Source organism: Pleuronectes platessa, chromosome 23 (assembly GCF_947347685.1).
Source record: "Pleuronectes platessa chromosome 23, fPlePla1.1, whole genome shotgun sequence".
Lineage (NCBI taxonomy): Eukaryota > Metazoa > Chordata > Actinopteri > Pleuronectiformes > Pleuronectidae > Pleuronectes > Pleuronectes platessa.
The window spans coordinates 3,134,903-3,153,342 of NC_070648.1; the positions used below are offsets into that span (position 1 = coordinate 3,134,903).

At 46.7% G+C, this 18,440-nt stretch overlaps 3 protein-coding genes across 3 annotated transcripts; 2 read left to right on the plus strand and 1 right to left on the minus strand.

Moving 5' to 3' along the window:
• Positions 1–183: 183 nt before the first annotated feature.
• LOC128429949 (steroid 17-alpha-hydroxylase/17,20 lyase) lies at positions 184–3,671 on the minus strand. Its single transcript, XM_053415847.1, has 9 exons — positions 3,415–3,671; positions 2,727–2,847; positions 2,480–2,618; positions 2,066–2,295; positions 1,704–1,790; positions 1,360–1,560; positions 1,060–1,229; positions 532–635; positions 184–449 (listed from the first exon to the last, which is right to left on the minus strand). Exons 1-9 carry the CDS (start codon positions 3,669–3,671, stop codon positions 184–186), a joined length of 1,575 nt encoding a protein of 524 aa, XP_053271822.1.
• A 3,231-nt stretch (positions 3,672–6,902) lies between these two features.
• On the plus strand, positions 6,903–8,506 carry LOC128429952 (early growth response protein 4-like). Its single transcript, XM_053415850.1, has 2 exons — positions 6,903–7,029; positions 7,175–8,506. Exons 1-2 carry the CDS (start codon positions 6,903–6,905, stop codon positions 8,332–8,334), a joined length of 1,287 nt encoding a protein of 428 aa, XP_053271825.1. The 3' UTR covers positions 8,335–8,506.
• A 3,766-nt stretch (positions 8,507–12,272) lies between these two features.
• Positions 12,273–18,388, plus strand: LOC128430575 (F-box only protein 41-like). Its single transcript, XM_053416678.1, has 16 exons — positions 12,273–12,449; positions 12,534–13,064; positions 13,149–13,228; positions 14,024–14,096; positions 14,173–14,418; positions 14,690–14,754; positions 14,953–15,069; positions 15,402–15,571; positions 15,645–15,868; positions 16,164–16,279; positions 16,397–16,549; positions 17,315–17,410; positions 17,516–17,634; positions 17,741–17,899; positions 18,110–18,225; positions 18,326–18,388. The coding sequence occupies exons 1-16, from the start codon at positions 12,273–12,275 to the stop codon at positions 18,386–18,388; spliced, it is 2,505 nt and encodes an 834-aa protein (XP_053272653.1).
• Positions 18,389–18,440: the final 52 nt, after the last annotated feature.

Here is an 18,440-nt window from a genome sequence, read left to right on the forward strand (position 1 = left end):
TACAAAAAGACATTACAATTATCAGAATCTGAAGGGAAGGAGAAGACAAGGGTGCGATTTGTTATTTATTTCACTTATTGCCTCTAGTGGATCTTAATTAATAATATCTTACTTACATTTTTAAAAGACAACAATATTTTTAGCGTTCAATTTCTATCTCCTGCCCCCTTCTCTTTTTCATCCTCACTTTGCTCCGCCCTCCCACCCCGCCCTCGGAGTGACGACGACCTTATAAGGTAATGGTTGCAGGACCACGCCCAGGCGCCCCTGCAGGTTGGGGGAAGGACCCCCATCGGGCAGCCTGAAGCTCATTCGCTGGAGCAGAGACGACAAGAAGAGAAAGAGCTCCAGCCTGGCAAGTGATTCGCCGACACAGACCCGAGGCCCCGCCCCAAATGGCAGGAAACAGGGCGGTGTGACCCGTTGACCCTTGTCATCAAGGAAACGATCTGAAAAGGTGGGAAAAGACAAAGATGGTGTCTTCAGGTGATCTTTGGAAAGATTCTAAAGTGAAAGGTTTGTGTCTCGAACCTGGGTTGAAGAGGTCAGGTTTGTCCCAGTGTCTTGGGTCGTGGTGAATCGACCACATGTTGACCAGGACACGAGTCCCCGGACCGACAGAGTGACCTCCAATGCTATACCACAGAGAGAGAGAGAGAGAGAGAGATTGTTAATTTGTTATTTATTTGTATGATTAGGAAATACTTTAATCCTATGTTTGATTCTCTCTATTTCAAATGTACTGATGTAATCTGTTTGTCAGGCTGCTGTGTTCTTTGGGCTGAGTCAGTCCATAAACTTCTGAAACAAAACCACCTTTGTTTGTATTTGTGTGTTTGTAATTTAATTATTTTCTTGGGCTGGACCAGTTTGTGAATGCACTGCACAGCTTCTGCCACCAGGTGGTGCCTTTTTTTGTACGGGAAGTGAGTTTTGAAGCAGAAGAAGAACAATTGGTTTTTCGTCTTTCAGTGGCTTTCGAGAAGCACCTCAACAAAATCATATAAATCATAAAACCCTCAAACGACGAGTTGGTCATGACAGCACAATGAAGTTTACCTGCTGTGGGTCATGGCGGTGTGCGGGATCAGGACTGGGCTGACCGGTCGGATCCTCATGCCCTCGTTGATGACACAGTCCAGGTACGGCAGCCGGCCGCGGTCCGACACGCTCACCGCTCGATCGTTGCCAATTTGTTCGTCCAGCTCCTTCTGGACACGATCCTGGACCTGAAGCGTCCACAAGGATGACATTAATGATGGAGGACAACAGGATTACTAATACTTTACTCCGATCTGTATCTATCACTGAAGAAAACTGTTCAGACTCCCTCAGCCTCAGTCTTCCTGGTGGTCTCACCTCCGGGTGGTGCAGCAGGTAGGCCAGGATCCACAGCAGGGTGGTGGACGTCGTCTCCACTCCGGCTCCAAAGGCCTCGGCCGCCGTCATCAGGACGTGGTCGTCCGTTATCAGCTCCCCCTCTGATCCAGACGACCTGTCCGTCTTACCCTTCAGCAAGGCGTCCAGGAGGTCACGGGGGTCACCGTCACTCAACGAGGCCTGGATGTGTCACAGAGGAGGAGCGGGTTTCCACGATGAGTTTGTCTCATGGGTTCAAAAGTTTTTATGCTTTGATTTAAAGTCAAACTTCAAAGAGAAAACCAGGATGATAAAAATGTGTCTTGTCTGTGTTTGTGAGTCACCTTGTGCTCCTCCAGTTTGCGAGTGAGGAGTCGGTCTCTGACGACGATGCAGTCCTTCAGTTTTCTCAGAGACGAGTTAGGAAAGACCTGAGGGACAGACACATGTGTCAGTGAGTGGGTGAAGACTGACAGTTTGAAAAGAGTAAGGACGCTTTGGACAGGACAAACTTCTAAAAGGAGCATCTCTCTTAAGGACGGCTTCAGAAAGTCAGGATATTTTGGAGAAGTAGGACATATTACAAAAATGAGGACATTTCTTAAAAATGACCAATTTTGATCTTTAAGAAAAAGAGAATGAAGACATTTTTAAATGTTTTGAACGTTGTCCTCAGAGGTCAAAGGTCAGAACTAGGCTCCCTCACCTTCATCCAGGGGTAGATGTCCACCAGTCCCCCCCTGGCGATCGTCTGCACGATGCCGTCGTTGTATTGCATCACCTCCTGCAGCTCTGCGTCCCCGTGGCGATAGGTGGCGCTGAACACCAGCGTGCACACCACATTGGTGATGGCCCTGGTCACCGCGGGGGACGGATCGAAGCCACGCCTCCCACCGGACAACAGCTCCACACAGAGACTGTCCACCGCGGACAGAACTGGAGAGGGAGACATGTCACTGAGTGTAAATATACATTAAAAAACGTAAGGGAGAAACAGGAAGTCTGGCAGCCTGGAGCTCATTCGGTGGAGCAGGGACTTGGACTGGACAGTTTTGGTTCATGTGGGATGAGGTGGTAATTTAAATTGTTGCTTCTATAACAATGGATGAGTGGAGAGTACCGATGTCCTGCAGGCGACTGCTTCCCTCTCCGAACAGGGTGAAGGAGTTGTGGACGAGGCGTCGGTGTAGCTTCCAGAGAGGAGAATAATCTGCAAACGCGATATCTTTACCTCCTCTGGTCAACAGGTCGGTCGTCACCTGCACAGGAAACGAGGGGTTAAACAATAAACTGGTTATTAAGATCGATGTGTTATCTTTTCATCAACTAATCGACTGATCTGTCGTTGATGTGTCGGCTCGTGTCACCATGCTCGGTCGACCAGCGAAGTCCCTCCCTCGCTGCAGGAGAACCTCCCGGGCATGTTGATGGTCGTTCACCACCACAGTGTAGTGAGGGCCGAGGTAGAGCGCGTACAGGGAGCCGTACCTGTCGCACAACAACATTTGTTAAGTTAACATGTTGTTAAAAGCGTTAACAACTTCGTGGGAACATGACAAACATTATTGACAACTTCCAGAGTTATTAGAAATATTAACCACTTCGAAACCACTTTCTCCAAACTTAAGCTGGTTTTTCAGTCATGAATAACTTCTTCAAAGCATTAACCAGTTCTTCTAGAATTATAAACCAGTTCTTCTGAACATTAACCAATTATTAAAAATGTTAACCAGGTCTTTAAAACATGAACAAGTCCATAACTTCTCGTCTGTTCACTTACAGGATCAGAAACTTTAACCAGTTCCTTCCCAGTTCTTCAAAACTTCAACCATTTTTTTTCAAATTTCAACTTTTTTTTTCCAATCTTTAACCAGTTCTTAAAAACATCAATTTGTTCTTAGAAATATTAACCAGTTCTAAACCAGTTTTACCAAACATTAACCAGTTCTGTCAAACTTTAACCAGTTGTTAAAACATTAGCTAGTCCTTGTTATCACATGGCTTCTGTGATAGCAGAGCTTGTCGTCCACTCTGCTCCAGGATCAGTTAACTAACCTGCTAACCAGCCGAGTGAAGAGCAGGTGAGGGGGGAGACGTCCTCCCAGCCAGGGGAGGCTGCCCAGCAGGGGGAGCCTCGGGATACACGGGATGGAGGGATGAGGAAGAGGAGGAGAGGAGGGATGATTGGTTCCAGAGCGACGAGAAATGAAGAACAAGACGACGAGAAGGAATAAGACAAGGAGGAAGAGTGAAGAAGGGGAGTAAGGGAGAGAGATGCACGGAGAGAGAGAGGAGAGAAGACGAGTGAACATCATGAGAGACAAAGAGAAAATGAAAAGAGAGAGAGAAGAGTCGAGGTTTTAATCAGAGAGAGAAACCTTGAATATGTCAAAGGTCACAGGGTGTTGATATTACTGTGTGTGTGTCCTTACCATCACTGTGTGTGTGTGCGTGTGTGTGTGTGTGTGTGTGTGTGTGTGTGTGTGTCTATGCGTGTCCTTACCATGACTGTGTGTGTATAACCTTGATGTTATCAGGACGTCCAGACCTCGTCGTTTCACTTTTTCAAGATAGACTAAAGAAAAACAAGAGTTTGAAACATTTGATTAAAGACCTTTAATAACGTTTAGGCAAATGAAAATAAACAGTTTAATACAAACAGTTTATAAACTCTTCATAATAATCTCTTTATTAACGTTCAGTGGATCAGTTACTTTTCTATTTACTCATTTTTTCATCGTTAATAATCCCAAATAAAAAGTGTTTCAGCAAACAAACAAACAACACCAGGATATTTAAAAGGTAAGTATGAAGAAAATAATATAACTAATCAGAATTACATAGTTAATGAAAGTAACGATTAAAAACTTTAATTATTTATTTTAAAAAAGTACATCATGTGCTTTTTACTGCAGTATAATAGGCTCTTATTGTTTTACACTCTCTCACTTTCACCTGCTCTGTTGCTTAAATTCACTTTTCTGTTCCGATATTATTTTCATGGATTATTATTTACATTTATACATTTTTGAATAACATTTTAAAGCCACAGCGACAAGTTAAAACTAAATCTAAATAAAAATGCTCAGCACAGTGGTTGCCATGATGACAGTGACTCAGTGAACTGAAGTGTTCCCACACTTTTGACGCCTTGTCTCTTCTCTGTCGTTTGTCTCCGCCATTTTTAAATCATATTAGTGTAAGAGAAGAGAGGCACGGGATTGGCTGGTTTACTCCCCCCCCCCCCCCCCCCCCCCCCTCAGGAGCCTCAGCCACAGTGTGCTATTACAAACCCGACTTATCTATTAATAAGTTAGTTGTCAACTTAGCGGTTATGATTAATACGTTTTCTGATGCCTCGTTTTAGTTGTTTTGTGTCTCTGTGGTGGTTTTGTGCGTTTGAGTCGCTGATGGTTAGTTGTTGTCTCACTGGTGATATAATAATTTGTTAATTTGTGGGAAAACGCTGCAGCTTCTATTCTTGACTCTCGTTCTTTACATAACGCTGGCCTCCACCTCTCCCAGTTACCATGGCGACAACATCACAGCAGCTGAGCAGCGATGTGCAGGAATGTGAAATGTGGGGCAGTGATATGTGATTATCTCTCTACCTCCCTCTCTCTCTCTCTACCTCCCTCTCTCTCTATCTCTGTTGTTCCTCTCTCTCTCTGTTAAGGTCTATGTGTGTGTGTGTGTGTGTTTGTTTTAAGTGTGTTAAGGTTTCCCTGTGTGTGTGTGTGTGTGTGTTTGTGTGTTTTAAGTTTGTTAAGGTCTCTCTCTCATTTTCTCATTCGCTCTCCCTCTCTCTCCATCTCTCTCTCTCTCTCTCTCCATCTCTCTCTCTCTCTCTGTGTTGTTTTTCTCTCTGTTAAAGTCTGTGTGTGTGTGTGTGTGTGTTTTAAGTGTGTTAAGGTTTCCCTGTGTGTGCGTGTGTGTGTGTGTGTGTTTTTGTTATTTAAGTTTGTTGAGGTCTCTCTCTCATTCTCTCATTCTCTCTCCCTCTCTCTCCATCTCTCTCTCTCTCTCTGTTGTTTTTCTCTCTGTTAAAGTCTCTCTGTGTGTGTGTGTGTGTGTGTGTTTTAAGCATGTTAAGTTCTCTCTCTCATTCTCTCTCACTATCTCTCTCTCTCTCTCCCTCTCTCTCTCTCTCTCTCTCTCTCTCTGTGGTTTTTCTCTCTGTTAAAGTCTGTATATGTGTGTGTTTTAAGCGTGTTAAGGTCTCTCTCTCATTCTCTCACTCTCTCTCTCCCTCCCTCTCTCTCTCTCTCTCTCTCTCTCTCTCTCTCTCTCTCTCTCTCTCTCTCACTCTCTCTCTTTCTCTCTCTCTCACTCTGCAGCACTGCGGAGCTGTCCGTGGTTCTGAATCTCGGCTCCTCTGTGCGACACAGAAAACAGTGTTTGTTTGTGTCGTTCTTTTTGACAAAACGTCTCCTGGTTGATCAATAATGTTATTGATGATGTCATCGATAATGTCCATCTGCTTTTATGTATCTCCATGTCTCATTTCTATTTTTACATCAGCTGCTGTTGAATATGTTTCAGCCGTAGCTTCGTCCTCCTTCATTACATAAAGTCCATGTTTCTATTAATATAATATATTCCGCAGCTTGTGCGACTTCAAGGTTGTTGTGTGTTGTTAAACTGATTGTTTCATCAATTCTGTTCGTGTTTATAAATAATCTTTAGATGATGTAATTAACGTTTTAAGTTTAGTTCATATAGATGTTTACGATCCCTGTTGAATAACCAATGTATGGAGTCATGTGATGACAGTTGAGGGTGAAGAACAGAGGATGTTACAACTTATTAAACCCTTTGAGACAAAAGAGGTAAAATACACTGTCACTGTAAATATATGACACACAATTTAAAATCCTATATATTGATTGTCATTATTATTTTGATCGTGTCAATCATGTGATCTTCTTTTGAGGTTGAACTCAACAACATGGCAACTCAGATTGTGTCTTTAGAATGTGTCGACAACAGCAACAACAACTCTTCAGTCATTGATCAGTCTCTCCTCATCCCTCCATCATCCTTCCCTCCCTCTCTGCTGGTTGTGTAATCTCCCTCCCTCTCTCTCCTCTCCCTCTCTCTCTCTCTCTCTCTCTCTCTCTCTCCCTCCCTCTCTCTCTCTCTCTCTTGCCGCAGTGAAGGGAACCCCTTTTCTCTCCGCTTGTGTCGACGTTTCTTTCCCGCCTGTCCTTATATGGTATGGGGATACCCGCCGTCACAACCGGATGTTGTCCATGTTTGGGCAGCTGCGAAGCGCTCGGCGGGGGGAATCCCTCGCTCGGGCTCCAGCCAATGAGGCCGGGCCGGGAGTTACCTAGGAGACGGAGAGTATAAAAGAGGCAGCGAGCGGAGGGAGCCTCAGCATCCTCAGCATCCTCAGCATCACCGAGCTGACTAACGGAACTCACCGGCTCCGGTTTAACGGATTAATCGCCTGGTTTGATATAAGCGCGAGCGGCGCAAAGGGAATCCCCGAGTCCATCCACCACACACCTGAGCTCTTCTTCTCCTCCACACGTCACACCATGCTTCTGGAGCGCGACGACAGCTTCATGTCGGAGTTCGAGGACGCTTGCAGCGCCTGGGTGGACAGCGTGAGCGCGTGCACCAGCGACGGGACCGACTCTGACGTGGGGTCACCCTTCTGTCAAGGTGTGTGTCTGTCAATCAATCAACATGATGTGTGATGTGATTAGTGGAACAGGGCAGGTGTGTGACTGCAGGTTATCGATCAGCTGATGATTATGTAATGACTCTAACTCCTCCCCTCCCTCTCTCTCTCTCTCTCTCTCTCCAGTCTTCTCCCCGGGGACCGACGCCTCTGACTCAGATTTCTTCTCGGACTTCAGTGACTGCTCCTCGGACACGCTCTCTCCCTCCCTCGGTTACACCGGGAGCTTCTTCGCGGAGCCGGACGCGTCTCCAGCGGCAGCGGGACTGAGCAGCACCGCGGACGCCATCCTCAACATGATCACCGAGATCGTCGGTATCTGCACCGAGATGGAGCAGCAGGGCGACACCGGCTCCCCCCGAGAGAACACCCCGTCCCCTGCAGCTGTCTCTCCGGCCACAGCCTCCCCCTCATCCCCGCTCCTCAGCCCGTCTCCATGCAGCCCTGCCCCGGCTGCAGCTCAGCAGCCTCCCGCCTCCATCTCTGCACCGGTGGTGGTGAAGAGCGAGTTTGTGAGCTCCAGCTGCAGCGGCTCTGCTCAACCTTCCATGAGCGGGAATGATGCTCTGTTCTCGGCCACTGTCGACTCTCTGCTCCCGCTGGCAGCTCTGGAGCAACAGGTGGATGTGGCTGAATTCATCGAGTCTCTGCTGAACTCCGAGGCCGGCCCGGGCGAGCTGAAGGCCGCCTGTGAGGTGAAGCAGGAGCCGCTGGGGCTGGAGGAGTGGCTGAAGAGTTTGGCGGCGGCCCCGGTTACCGGAGGAGATTCTGGCAGTTACGTCATCAGCAGACCGGTGAAGACGGAGCTCGTGCAAAGCGAACTCTACTTCCCCCCCGCCCCTCACCTCCTCTCCTCCCTCCTGCAGGGCGCGTTCCCAATAGTCAACATCGGCAACGTGCACGCGGCAGGAGCCCCCAAACTGTCACGCGGGGGCAGGAGAGCTCCCGCCAAGAACGGACTGAAAGTGAAACCGTTCCCGTGCTCGGTGCAGGGGTGCGAGCGCCGGTTCTCGCGCTCGGACGAACTGAACAGGCACGTGCGCATCCACACGGGACAGAAGCCCTTCCAGTGCACCATCTGCGCGCGCAGCTTCAGCCGCAGCGACCATCTGACCACGCACACGCGCACGCACACTGGAGAGAAGCCCTTTTCGTGCGACGTGTGCGGCAAGAGGTTCGCGCGCAGCGACGAGAGGAAGAGGCATGGGCGCGTGCACGTCAAGCAGCAACTGCGTGCCCAAATGATGGCCGCCTACTCTCTGGCCCTGAACGCGCCTGGCGTGTAAACAGCAGCACGATGGTTTTTGGCCAGTGAGGCCGATTTAAAGCTTCAGGATTTGAACCGTCTACCGGACAAGCGTCAGAGTGACGTTTCCATGTGACGTCACATTGAAGGCGATTTAAGCTGAGACAAGAAGTGCAAGATGTTTACAGATGTTCACAGACATGGACAGATGTTCAGGGGACTGTGGTTCGATGTGGACGCGGATGAACGCTGCTGTGCAGGAGGACTTGAACTGTCAGACTTCCGGCCAGTGTTGACCTCTGGGCCCGGAGCGTCCGGTGCAGGTGCGGAGCTCTGAGATGCTTCTCGGAGCCTGGACGTGGTGGAGCTGACCGGGGAACAGTCCGTCTGACGGAATGTTAGACTGTATAAAGTATTTGGTGCATGAGGACGTGACCAGTGAAGAAACTGTGTGAAGTCGTTTCCTGTTTTTATGTCACATGACTTTATATTTGACACGGAGTTCTATGTTTGTAACACATTCTATTTTTCTATGGTTTGTTTACCTCTTCATGTCAGAGTGTGTATATTTGTACGAGTCGGACATCAAATGATTGTAAATGATCTTCATCATGGTCGTTAACTTGGCGACTGAAGGCAGCTGTGATCAGCTGAGCTCAGTGTTTACTGCTCCTTGTTGTGCATGGAGGCTGCTGCTGTCAATAAACAAACAAACACAGAGAGAGAGAGTCCTGCCTTCTTCTTCATCATTATCATCAACTCCTTCCTCTTCTCCTTCATCATTATCATCAACTCCATCCTCCTCGTCTTCATCATCATCATAAACAAACAAACAGAGAGAGAGAGAGTCCTGCCTACTTCTTCATCATTATCATCAACTCCTTCCTCCTCCTCTTCATCATCATCATCATAAACAAACAAACACAGAGAGAGAGAGTCCTGCCTTCTTCTTCATCATTATCATCAACTCCTTCCTCTTCTCCTTCATCATTATCATCAACTCCATCCTCCTCGTCTTCATCATCATCATAAACAAACAAACAGAGAGAGAGAGAGTCCTGCCTACTTCTTCATCATTATCATCAACTCCTTCCTCCTCCTCTTCATCATCATCATCATAAACAAACAAACAGAGAGAGAGAGAGTCCTGCCTTCTTCTTCATCATTATCATCACTACCATCCTCCTCTTCTTCATCATCATATACAAACAGAGAGAGAGAGTCCTGCCTTCTTCTTCATCATTATCATCACTACCATCCTCCTCTTCTTCATCATCATTATCATCACTACCATCCTCCTCTTCATCATAAACAGAGAGAGTCCTGCCTTCTTCTTCATTATTATCATCTCTACCATCTACCTTTTCTTCTTCATCATTATCATCACTACCATCCTCCTCTTCATCATCATCATCATGAACAAACAGAGAGAGTCCTGCCTTCTTCTTCATCATTATCTTCGCCACCATCTTCCTCTTCTTCTTCATCATTATTATCAACATCAACAAACATTGAGAGTCCATTCTCCTCAATCGTCATCATCATCATCATCATCATCATCATTATCATCTTCCTCATGATGTTCCTCTTAATCTTCAATCTCCTCTTCATCATTGTCATCTTCGTCATCAGATCACACTTCTTTTGACTTTTTGTGTCATCCATCAACAGGCCACTGTTGCCAAGCAACAAATGGTCCCATTAGTTCTGTCACTTTACCAGTTTGTCCAGTATATAAACTGTGAAGGTTGTGTTGCCATGACAACAACAGCCCAGAGAATCAAGTTTCCCCCAGTTTACATTTGTTCACACAGAGATATCATAATACACACACTCACACACACATACACAAACACACACACACACACACATAAACACACACACACATACACAAACACACATAAACACACGCACGCACACACACACACACACATACAAACATAAACACACGCACGCTCACACACACACAGACACACTCTCTTACTGAAGAAAGTGAAATCAGCTGTTCAGTTCAGATCAATACAGAGAAATTGTTAGGAATATTTTCAGCAGCAGATTAATTTGGGATTTGGTGTACGTGTGTTTGTGTGTGTGTATATATTTGTGTGTGTGTATGTGTGTGTGAGTGTGTGTGTGTGTGTGTGTGTGTGTGTGTTTGTGTTTGTGTCTGATCACACTTAGCCAACTCTCTGCAGGCCTTTGGCGCCCTCCAGTGGTCGTCAGACGGCACTGCAGCTCTTCTCCTCAGTAAGTTCTCACTCTTCAGAATCTTTAACTATTTCAGTTTCTCATGTCGTCGATTGATTGTGAAGGAAAGAATCACTTCTCTCTCTGACTCAGGTGAAAGAACCAAATACCTACAAGTAAAAGAAGATAAGCTTCATTCTTCCCCAGTTATACATTTGTAAGCATGTATAGATTCGATCGAATGTTATGGATTAAAAACTTAAATAAAGATATTATTAATAAATAATTTGCATGAAATCAAAATGATAAGATTGAGCAGATCGTGAAGAAACTGTTTGTTGTTTTTTTTATCTGAAAACATGAATCTAGAAATAATTGTATTAAATTAACTTAAAGGGGGCGGGGTTCAAAGCGTCTGCCATCATCCCAACATCGGCACTGACACGTCACGCGGCTCTTACGTCACAGGAGCACGCGGCGGATGCAGGAGGACAGGGAACACACACCCATTCCCACACACATGCCCACACACACACATGCACACAGGCACACACAGCTCGGTTTCAGGCTGCTGCTCCTCCCTGCACGAGACGCTCGCGGTACCGGACCGATGTGGATCGATCCGCACGAGCTGGAGCGGAAACCTGAGGGAAACCATGGCAACGGATTTTTATCATGAAGCATGTGACGCATCAGATCCTCGTTAGGTGAGAGTTCGGTTATTATTGTCTCTGCTGAGGATGATTATCAATTATCGATGATTTTAGTTCTCTATCAATCGATTTGTTGATCAAATATCTGAAATCGTTAAATTGCTGCGGGGAAAGTTTTTTAATTTGTGGTACAGACATTCGCTCAGAAAATAATTGGTGTTCGCGTTAAAACCACAACATTTTAAAGTCATGGCAGCGTTATCGTCATATCGACATATCGCAGTCATGGCTCATTAGAAACTAATGCTTTTGGATTTGTTGGCTCACTCACTGTGGTCACCAGAGGGCGCTGTGACTTCAACGTAAACACGTGGCGGTTTAGTCGTAGAAGGTCAACCTCAATGTTCTTACTTTTCTAGGAAGTTTCCCATCACGTTGATAAATAGTCACCATAAGTGTTATATTTACGTTAAAATTTGTAATTTGATAGATATTTACTCGTAATGGATTATTATTGTATTGATACATTATACATATGCATTTTATACCAACGTGTACCAATTGATTGAGTAAATGTTTTTAGATTTTGGACCCGGTAGACAGGTCTAATATTTTTTTAAACGGATTAATGACAATAAACTAAGGGTTAATAAAGGTGTAACATGTAGAAGACATGTATGTGAGTCCACGCCCCAGCAGTTCTTTCTTCCTGCTCATCCATGCGTAGTTAAAATTCCTCTGCATGGGGGTCGACCGGAGGAGATTCAGCCTGTGGGGGGTGGTAGACGCACGCTTCACTAGCAATTAGCATCATGGGATAACACACACGCGTCCTACTCATGTCAAATCCAACAGGCGAGGACCTCCACGAGTTGGACTGTGCGCGTGTGATGATATTTAAACATGTCTTTTCCTTATTCTGCTGTTTTGAATCTGCAGATTTCAGTCTCATTAAATTTTCATGACCACACGAACACACTGACCCAGTTTTTAGTCGTTCTTTAGAAACCACGTGTGTGTGTGAATACACTAACACTTCCCGTCTCCTCCTTTCAGTTTGTCTCTCTGCTGCAGTGTTTCCATTGTTTTCTGATGTGTTTGTGTTTTATCTTCCAGGTCTGCAGCTCCCCGGTGAATCATGTCTTCCTCCTCCTGTTCCTCTTCCTCTTCCTCCTCCTCCTCCTCCTCCTCCTCCTCGGAGTTGCCCTACTTTTGTCCTCGATGTGGCGACAAGTTTCGATTTTCGTCTGTACCCGAGCTCCGGGCTCACCTGGTCAGCCAACACACGTATGAGACCCTGCTGGTGCTGTCCCAGGTAATTCATATATACATAGAGATCTGTGAATGTGTATGAAGATGATCGTTGAGTATACATAAACACAATTATTTCATATTTCAGGCTCGGGTCAGAAGCTCCAGACCGGGTGTTCTCCTCCCACTCCCCAGCCCTGCTGTAGCCCAAAGACAGAGCTTTTCTCTGGGTATGGCTGCCCACAGCGTCCCCCTGCAGCTGGCCTGCCTGGATCTGGCCTCTTCTTCGGCCTCCATCAAACTGCTGAGGGAAATGTTCAGCTCCTCAGATCTCGCTCCTCCTGCCGCCTCCACAGGACGTCCAGACGACCCCCTCACCGCTCTGGCCGTGCCCGGCACTCTGGAGCCTTTTCATGGGAAGGAACTTGGCGAGGTCCTGGAGTTCCGGCTGTCGGTGGGGATCGGGCTGGAGGAGCGACTGGGACTGGGCCTGAAGCTGGACCATAAAATTGCCCAGACATTCGCGGAGGTGGAGGAGAGGGTGAACCGCCGCATGGGCCGACTCAAGGTGGCGCTACAGACGAGGGAGGCGGAGCTAGAGAGGGAGAGGCGGGAAGGGGAACGACTGAGGAGTGAAAAACAGGAAGTTGAGGAGAGGGCGGCGTACCTCTCCAGACAGGTGGGTGGAGCTGGGATGCTGGAATGAATCCACTGTGACAGATGATATCTTTTCATTGATGATAATTTGTGTTCCCTCCGTCAGGTCTCGGCTGCTGTGGAGATGACGGAGCAAATAAAGAAAGATCTGCAGGGAAAAGAGAAGGAGCTGAACGAGCAGCAACAGTCAGTGTCTCATACTCACACATCTGTAATCATGATAATTGAAACTAAGTGGGGCTCAGGTTGCAGCTCACAGTGTAATGGAGCCAGTCAAATGCCAAGTTGATGCGATACGGTTAAAGTAGAGATTTGACGTTAATCATCTTTGGTCTGTTTTTTTTTTAAATCCTAAAGTTGTATCTGAGCAGAAACAGAAAACTGTGTAACACAATTTATACGATCACAGATCATATTATACAGCATCATCATCTATTGAAAAGAAACAAGATGATGCACAGACAGAGGAAATGTCATGTTTAGTCAGCCTCACTGGACACGCACACACACACACACACACACACACACACACAAACACACACGCTGCTGTGATGATTTATATGAGTTGACAGTGAGACACAGCAGCCCTGGGGGTGTGTGCGCTTGTATTTCTGGTCAGTCTCAGTTTGTGTGTATTATTCTGCATGTTGTTATTTATCTTTATGTTGTTTTATATTCATCATTATCTGCATTTAAATCTCTTTTAGGGGACGGACAGACCAATATTTAATATAATTAGAAAGAATACAAGAGCCTATAAAAAATCATATTCAGGATGTAATCAATATTTATTTTACTATAGATTTTAATCTGTAGGTTAGATTTAGAATTTGTCATATCAAACAAAAACATATTTGTGCATCACTGTCCAAAACAAGAATCGGTAAATATATATTTATTCTCTAATGTTTTCCACTCTGCTGCTGCTGATGTTTTAACTCTGTTTCATTCTCATGAAGTGTAATTCTAACTGTTTTGCAGAGACATGGTCGACATCGAGCGTTTTCTGAGGGAGACGGCGGAGAAAGAAGCAGAGGCCAAAAGCAGACTGCAGGTGGCGCTACAATCCTCTGATATCTGTGGTTTGTGTTTTCACTCCATCGTCACCATCTCGCTCGTTTGGTTTCCAGATGTTCATCGAGACGCTGCTGGAACGAGCCGACCGGGCGGAGAGACAGTTACTGCAGCTCAGCTCACACAGGCACCGCAACCACTACACGCACCACAACGACAAATACACACACACAGACGTGTACGCCGACCCGTACACACTGGCAGAGGTTTACACACCTGTACCTGGGCGACGAGGCCGCAGCCTGGACGGCAGCAGTGACAGCGTCATCACAGACAAGATGCAGGAAAACATTGTGAACCGGGTGAGAACAGATTCAAAATTCTATTGTTTAAGATATTCATTTTAAATGTAGAGAACGAGAAAGGTCGAAGTCAGGCTCCTTTTGAAAATGTCAATTATAATAATGTTTGGTGATTTGTATTTTTGCTTATACCTCCTCTTCCTCCTTCTCCTCATTTTCTTCTTCTTCCTTTTCTTCTTCTTCCTCTTCCTCCTCGCTCCTCTTCTTCCTCCTCCTCTTCTTCTTCCTCCTCCTCTTCTTCTTCCTCCTCCTCCTCCTCCTCTTCCTCCAGAGGAGTTACAGTGTGTCCGACTCCTGCCGACTTGATGAGCAGCCTCACAGCCTCCCTCACTACAGGTGCATCAACAGATATAAAACACCTCAGGCCTTTGATTCACAGGATCATGTGGATCAAAACAAGATCTGAAACTATATTTTCACGCTGAATAATAAAAAAAAATCATATTTTACATTTATACATTTATGAATTTCTCATCATATGGAACAGAACCGCTCTTCATCTCTCTAACGTGTCCTCTGTGTTTGTCTTTGCAGTCGTCTCTCGGGGGGGATGCGGAACTCGTCGCTGGGTTTGGGGGGGTGGGACTGTGAGGGGGGGTCGTTCCAACCCCGTCACTATCCCCCGCCTTGGACCCGACAAGAGAGATTCTGGTGAGTTAGATCATTGGTTATTTACTGGTTGGATCCATTTACAAACCTTGTTCATATAATTATTTATACAATTATTATTATTATTATACATAAACTGGATTCAAGGGAACAAACAAAAAGTCAAGGATCGTAAAACCAAAAGATTTAGAGGAAATCAAAGCAGTATTAGTTTTGTTTAGAGCTAAAAATAGATTATTTACCTGAAAATGAAAGCAACACATAAGACTCACGCATGAACTAACCCAATTTCCGAGGTCAAAGGTCACGGGGACCTCATGAGTCTGGATATAAGACTGGTGTATTTCTCGTTTCTTCTTCTTCTGCGTTTCCAGGGTCGGGGACGGAGGATGTGACAGAACCTGGAGCAACAAAAACCGTCGTCATCACAGCACTGAAGAAGAGGAGGAGGAGGAGGAGGAGGAGGAGGAAGAGGAGGAGCGAAGTTGGAGCAGCGCTGACATGAGGAGGCTGGTATTTGCCAGGACACACACACCTGGTTCAGGTAAATCTGTTTCTTTCATCCTCCATAGTTTTCTTTCCCTCTGTTTTTAGCTGACTTTGTGTTTTTTCCATAGACTTCCCCTCCTCCATAGGCTCCACCCCCTCCCGCTGTCACCCCGACAGACAGCTGGGGGCGGCCATCTTGAGGCTGAGAGCCGGCCTTTTCTGTGTCTTCCCATATTTGGACGTGCACTCGTTGCTGTGTGCGGCTGCGGTGTGCACTGATTGGCGGTTCGTTGCCAGGCACCCGGCGGTTTGGACACACCTCCGGCTGGAAAACGCCAGAGTGTCGCCCGAGGTACAAGAGCCTGCATCATCTTCTTCATCATCATCATCATCATCTTCATCATCATCATCATCATTATCTTCATCATCATCATCATCATCTTCATCATCATCATCATCATCATCATCATCTTAATCATCATTATCATCATCGTCATCATCATCATCATCTTCATCATGATCATGATCATCATCATGTTAAGTGTCAGGCCACCGTGACCTTTGACTTCCAATCAGTTCCTCTTTGAGTCCCTGAAATATCGTGTTCAAGAAAGTAATATTGCGTGATGTGTGTGTTTTGTGTGTAGTTCCTGATCACCCTGTCTCAGTGGTGCACGCAGACTCAGACCGTGGTTCTCCACTACCTGAGGCCCCGGAGCAGACGAGCCAATGAGACTCGAGAGGATTACCACAGGAACACCAGGTAACACACAAACACACACACACACACACACATACACACACACACGATAACCTCTAACCTGCTGTGAACCTGAACTGTCGAGCCGACCCTTGAACACAGCGTCTTGTTGTGTCTCAGGGGCAGTTTGGAGCCGGGGGTGGAGGCTCTGCTGCGCTCAGCAGGGGGCAGTCTGCTCCACCTGTCTGTCTCCCAGTGTCCTCACATCCTCACGGACCGGACGCTGTGGTTGGCCAGCTGCTACAGCCGCAACCTGCACACGCTCACATACAGGTGAGTGGTCACCTGTCTCACTCTCTACCTGTCTGACTGTTCCCCTGTCTCACTCTCAACCTGTCTGACTGTCTGACTGTTTCCCTGTCTCACTCTCTACCTGTCTGACTGTTCACCTGTCTCACTCTCTACCTGTCTGACTGTTCACCTGTCTCACTCTCGACCTGTTTGACTGTTCACCTGTCTCACTCTCAACCTGTCTGACTGTCTGACTGTTTCCCTGTCTCACTCTCTACCTGTCTGACTGTTCACCTGTCTCACTCTCTACCTGTCTGACTGTTCACCTGTCTCACTCTCAACCCGTCTGACTGTTCCCCTGTCTCACTCTCTACCTGTCTGACTGTTCCCCTGTCTCACTCTCTACCTGTCTGACTGTTCACCTGTCTCACTCTCTACCTGTCTGACTGTTCACCTGTCTCACTCTCTACCTGTCTGACTGTTCACCTGTCTCACTCTCAACCCGTCTGACTGTTCCCCTGTCTCACTCTCAACCCGTCTGACTGTTCCCCTGTCTCACTCTTGACCTGTCTGACTGTCTGACTGTTCACCTATCTCACTCTCTACCTGTCTGACTGTCTGACTGTTCACCTGTCTCACTCTCGACCTGTCTGACTGTTCCCCTGTCTCACTCTCTACCTGTCTGACTGTCTGACTGTTCCCCTGTCTCACTCTCTACCTGTCTGACTGTCTGACTGTTCCCCTGTCTCACTCTCATACCTGTCTGACTGTTCCCCTGTCTCACTCTCTACCTGTCTGCCTGTACAGGAGTTCTTCAGATCCTCTCTGCCAGGAGGTTCTCTGGGCCCTGGGCGCCGGCTGCAGGAACATCAGCAGCCTGCAGGTGGCGCCAGCTGAGCCCTGGTCAGTGCTCCCACCCACTAAACAACACAACACAGCAGCAGTGTAATGTTTAACATTGTGACGTAATAAAGTTGTAACAGGTTTTCTGTCTCTGCCTGTTTTAAGCCAACAACCAGAACGATTTGGAAACCGTTGCTTGCAGACGATTGGTCGATGCTGGCCACACCTCTGCTCCCTCAGTGTGGGCGGGGCCGGCTGTGGGACTCAGGGATTGGTTGCTGTTGGTGAGTGACAAAAACGTGTTCACATTTATTAGAAACAATGTTTATGGATGAAATAAAAAGTGAATGTTAACGTTTCCAAAACGTTAATCACTCTCTCTCCGTGCAGTGCGAACCTGTGCTCAGCTGCAGGTGCTGGAGTTGGAGTGCATTACCGATCTCAGCCTGCAGGTGGCGACCGAGCTGTGTGATGCCGGACTGAAGAGTCTGCAGACGCTGATCCTGACCCACACACCCGTCAGTGGTCAGGCCATCCTGCACTTCCACAGTGAGACACACACACACACACACACACGCAAACACCAACTTCCTCTTCCTGTCACCACACTTTCTTATCATCACCAAATTATTAATATAGTTCTGTGTGTGTGTGTCTGCGTGTTTGTGTGTGTGTGTGTGTGTGTGTGTGTGTGTGTATGTGTGTGTGTGTGTATGTGTGTGTGTGTGTGTGTGTGTGTATGTGTGTGTGTGTGTGCAGGCGTGTGTGATAACCTCAGGTCCATCTTGGTCGAGGTCTCAGCCTCAGATTACTTCGAGGAGCCGGACACTGAGGAAGCTCGACACCTGTTTGGAGAAATTCTCAGCACATTGAAGGTGAGTTTGTTAAAAAAGCATCAACTGATTGTTTTTTATTTAAATTCTTAATCCCCTGGTAACGTTGTCACTGGTTCTTGGTTCTTTTCTTCTTCCTCAGGTTCTTCAGCAGCGTCATGGACTGTGTGAGGTCCTGCAGGTTAAAGCTGAAGGATTCTTCTGACCTCAACAAACACACACACACACACACTTTGCTCTTTTATACCTGTGGGGAC

Excerpts from the sequence above, each read along its gene's own strand:
- LOC128430575 (XM_053416678.1), top strand. The coding sequence starts at position 12,273 with ATGTCTTCCTCCTCCTGTTCCTCTTCCTCTTCCTCCTCCTCCTCCTCC. Across the intron at positions 13,065-13,148 it reads CGGCGTACCTCTCCAGACAG|GTCTCGGCTGCTGTGGAGAT; the intron begins GTGGGTGGAGCT and ends TCCCTCCGTCAG. Across the intron at positions 18,226-18,325 it reads AAATTCTCAGCACATTGAAG|GTTCTTCAGCAGCGTCATGG; the intron begins GTGAGTTTGTTA and ends CTTCTTCCTCAG.
- LOC128429952 (XM_053415850.1), top strand. The coding sequence starts at position 6,903 with ATGCTTCTGGAGCGCGACGACAGCTTCATGTCGGAGTTCGAGGACGCT. Across the intron at positions 7,030-7,174 it reads GGGGTCACCCTTCTGTCAAG|TCTTCTCCCCGGGGACCGAC; the intron begins GTGTGTGTCTGT and ends CTCTCTCTCCAG.
- LOC128429949 (XM_053415847.1), bottom strand. The coding sequence starts at position 3,671 with ATGTTCACTCGTCTTCTCTCCTCTCTCTCTCCGTGCATCTCTCTCCCT. Across the intron at positions 1,561-1,703 it reads GCAAACTGGAGGAGCACAAG|GCCTCGTTGAGTGACGGTGA; the intron begins GTGACTCACAAA and ends TGACACATCCAG. Across the intron at positions 636-1,059 it reads ACCGCCATGACCCACAGCAG|CATTGGAGGTCACTCTGTCG; the intron begins GTAAACTTCATT and ends TCTGTGGTATAG.